General features: G+C 57.2%; 2 protein-coding genes across 2 annotated transcripts; one reads left to right on the plus strand and one right to left on the minus strand.

Moving 5' to 3' along the window:
* Positions 1–434: 434 nt before the first annotated feature.
* Positions 435–2,309, plus strand: H310_05147 (hypothetical protein; the record flags this gene model as incomplete). Its single annotated transcript, XM_008869788.1, has 1 exon — positions 435–2,309. One exon carries the CDS (start codon positions 435–437, stop codon positions 2,307–2,309), a length of 1,875 nt encoding a protein of 624 aa, XP_008868010.1.
* A 709-nt stretch (positions 2,310–3,018) lies between these two features.
* On the minus strand, positions 3,019–3,786 carry H310_05148 (hypothetical protein; the record flags this gene model as incomplete). The annotated part of the gene is made up of 1 exon (XM_008869789.1): positions 3,019–3,786. The coding sequence occupies one exon, from the start codon at positions 3,784–3,786 to the stop codon at positions 3,058–3,060; it is 729 nt and encodes a 242-aa protein (XP_008868011.1). The 3' UTR covers positions 3,019–3,057.
* Between the last annotated feature and the right edge of the window lie 9 nt (positions 3,787–3,795).

Genomic DNA, 3,795 nt, shown 5'->3' on the forward strand with positions numbered 1-3,795 from the left:
GCTCTGCGGTCCAAGAAAACACCGACTTGCCTGGCAACGACCTCGGCGATCCCCTTCAGCTGGCCACTGCTGATTTGTGCTGCGCGTTCTGCGCCCAGACAACGGGGTGCGTGGCATACGTATGGGTGCTTCGGAGTGGCGTCGGCACATGTCTCCTTAAGAGCCTCAAGGGTGTTCCGACTGCGTACCAAGGCGCTCGAGCGGCATACGTGGACTCGTTTGTCACGCCGCCGCCTCCAACGCCCTCTCCCCCCTCGGCATGCGGCGCTGTCCAGTATGACGTTGACTACCCCTTGAACGATCTCATATCGACCAAACGCAGCAGCTTCAATGACTGTTGCGATGATTGCAAAGCGACGCCGGGTTGCTCGCTGTGGGTGTGGGCGCCAACCGATGGAGGGACGTGCTATCTCAAGAACAAAGCTGGCAACAGCATGGCGTACCGTGGCGTCCGTGCTGGATTTTTAAACGTGACCGATCCGATCGGGCCGCTGCCAAGCGTCCAGTCGGCGGTGGTTGGGTCCCACCCGCTACCGTCCATCGCGTTCAGCTACATCCGTGGCGCCCAATGGATCGACCAAGACGTCCTCGTTAGTGTCATTTCCCAAGTCGAGTCGTTCGAAGTTGCGCAGAAAGCCAACAACTTTTCCCACGCGTCTGGCCCGACCCCCATGTTCTCCATCGAGTCGGCATTGGATGTAAACGTGTACATCAACGTGACGTCGCAAGGCGAGTGTGCGACGATCACCGCCGCGTACGCCAACAACTTTTTCACGTACTGGCCGAGCCGCCTGTACTGCTTGGTGCATATCAACTCGCTGGCGTCGACACTCCAAATGGTCACGGCGTCGGGACAAGCGATCGTGTATCCGCAAGCGTCGGACGACGCGTTTGTATTCAACTCCGTATCCAACGTCGCCACCAACGCCGATTGCGTCCAGGCGTGCAGAGTCAAAGGCAATTGTGCCGGAATCGAGTACGCCAGTGCGGCGAAAACGTGCAAGCAGTACCAGCCTCGAGGCTCCACGTTTCCTGATGTTGTCGCGGGGTGGGTGTACGATCCCGTGTCGAACGTCGACAGCGGCGGCGTCCAGTACTCGCAGATGACCATGTCGGCGCTTCCTGCCGCGTATGTCAAGGAGTCGATCCCCGGGGTCGCCTCGCTGCAAGCATGTGCGTCGTCGGCCAAGACCAAGGCGAACACGCTGTTTGGCTACAACGCCAATACCAAAGTGTGCGTGATGTATGCGCCGATTGCCAGCGCCACCAAGCAACTGAGCCTCGTCAATACGCCTCTGGTCCCCGTGCTGCTGTCGGGGACATTCGGCAGTGACGTGGTCAGCGGAGCCATGACGGCCTCGACTGCGTCCGACTGCTACAAGTTGTGCGTGCCGTCGCAGAACCTGTGCTTTGCGTCCGTGTTTGATTCGGCCACCAAGACGTGCACCTACGTGCAGCCGTCGTTCGATGCCGCATCCACACTAGGCTGGATCATCCCCAAGACATTGCCAGACACGATGACCACCGTGAACCAAGTCGATTTTTACGTGACTGCCCATCAAGACGACCACGAGTTGTTCATGTCTGCACCGATCTATTACTCGATCAAGAACCCATCGACCAAGTCCGTGTTTGTGTACATGTCTGCGGGGGACGCCAGTCGCACGGATGGATGGTGGCAAGCGCGTGAAACCGGGACGCTTGCAGCCACAAAATCGTGGGTAAACTCGTTTGGGATGTACACCCCCGTGGCTCGTGTCGAAACCGTGCTGATGAATGGCCACCACATCCAGAAGATCTCGATCGGCAACGCCATCCACTACTTTCTACGGCTGAGCGAGTCGGACCTCGAAAGCGTCCTCAACAACAACCTACAGCGATCGCCGTTGGACCGACCAACCGAAGCGTACGCCGGCGCTGGAGCGGTGAAGGCTGTGGTAAAGTCCATCATCCTCGCGGAAGCCAAAGCCGTGGCCAAGGTCACCGCGAGCTACTCAAACTACCTCATCAACCCCAGCGATGATCATGTGCTGCACGTCGCGTCGGGCCGCGTGACGGCAGAACTGCTCAACTCGGACGCCCTGTTCAAGTCCTGTGTATCGCAAACGCCGTATTTTGGGTACCAATTCTGGCTGGACGCTGTCAACATGAAGGACCCGGAGAAGCTTTCCCAGCGCGCGCTCTGGCTAAGTTTGAGCGTTGGGATTTACAACCAGCATGGCAGCTATACGTGGTCGGACCACTCGCCAGAGCTCGGACGGACGTACTCGAGCACGCCAGTGATCAAGACGGCGGCGTGTGCGTTTTAGGTGTCGTGGCTCGCGTCCTGGAGGTGCATCACGCATACTTTTTCTCATCGTCAATTCAATTTTCCTCCACGGGTGGCAACTCGATGTTTCCCCAAAAGTCAATGTCTTTCCACCGGCTGCCGTCCTTGCTCAAGGTTGTGGGCATACTTGCGTCCTGTGGTCGATTGTTTGGTCAACGCAATTCATAGGCACCCCGTGCATGCAACTCCCACCGAGTGGGTTGCACGTTGTAATAGACCTCGCAGGCGGGCTAGCCTGATAGCTGTCAGGTGGTGACGGGTACACCGACGTCGGCAACAAAGGTCGTGCCTCCATGTAGCTATGACAGGTCGGTCCTTGTCGCATTGAAGTCGAATGGCGTGGCACGCACAGATGGCCATCTGCAGCAGTCGCTTCCTGGATAATCTAGTGGACAGATCAAACCGTCTCCCGTACGAGTCCTGCGTCTTGATCGATGTCTGGGACGGCGGTCTTTGTGGAAATTAGAAGCTGCGATATTTGGTCAGAGCGGACGACACACGGCACATGTTGGGGGAGGGGTCGAACCCTGTGCCAGATCGATCTCTAAATTTTCAGCTCGGATCCGTGCGTTCGGTGCGACAACTCGCTGCAATGATTCGTCTTTCGTCGCACCGTGCGAGATCCGCTTTGATACATAGGTCGATCGATGGCAACCGTTGAGTGCTGGTGCCTGCACAGCTGATGGAGTCAAGCTCATCGCAGCAATAAAATTAAGTATTCATCATGTTTAGAACGCACACGCCACCAACGTGAACTTGGCACTGCCCGTATACGTGCGCCCCAGCGCGACCGAATGGTCGGACCACATGTCGCGGGGGTACTGGGTCAGAATCCCCACGCCCAAGTTGAGCCATGCTGCGCGCTGAGCCGACATTTCCGGGTCGTTCATGTTGACCGTGTCCAACCAATGCTGGTAGCCGAAGTACGGAATCTGGGATATGCACTCATTGAAGAGGGTGTCGGCATCGAGGAGCTCGGCCAAAATCCGGCCGCTTGCCACGTGCAATGAGTGGTCTCCATTCGGGTCAACGAGGAAGTCCGAGTAGTGCGCCGTGACCTTTGATACCTTGGTCGCCTCAGCAACAATGATGGCCTTCAGCACGTCCTTGACAGCTTGGGCGTCGGCGTAGAACTCGTTTGGTTGGTCAAATGGAGCCTTTTTCTTGTTCGAGTTCAGTACTTCCTCCAGGTTGTCTTCGCTAAGCCGAAGAAAGTAGTGGACCACGTTACCGATCGAGATCTTCTGGATGTGGTGGCCTTTGACCAGGACAGTCGTATTCACTGCCGTGGGGGAGAACTTGCCAAACATGTTGACCCACGTCCTTGTGGCTGCTAGCGTCCCGGTTTCACGCGCTTGCCACCATCCATCCTTTTGGTCGGCATCCCCCGCAGACAAGTACACAAACACGGACTTGGTCGTGGGGTCCTTGATCGAGTAATAGATCGGTGCAGACATGAACAACTC

The sequence above is a fragment of the Aphanomyces invadans genome (assembly GCF_000520115.1).
Source record: "Aphanomyces invadans strain NJM9701 unplaced genomic scaffold supercont1.8, whole genome shotgun sequence".
Lineage (NCBI taxonomy): Eukaryota > Oomycota > Saprolegniomycetes > Saprolegniales > Verrucalvaceae > Aphanomyces > Aphanomyces invadans.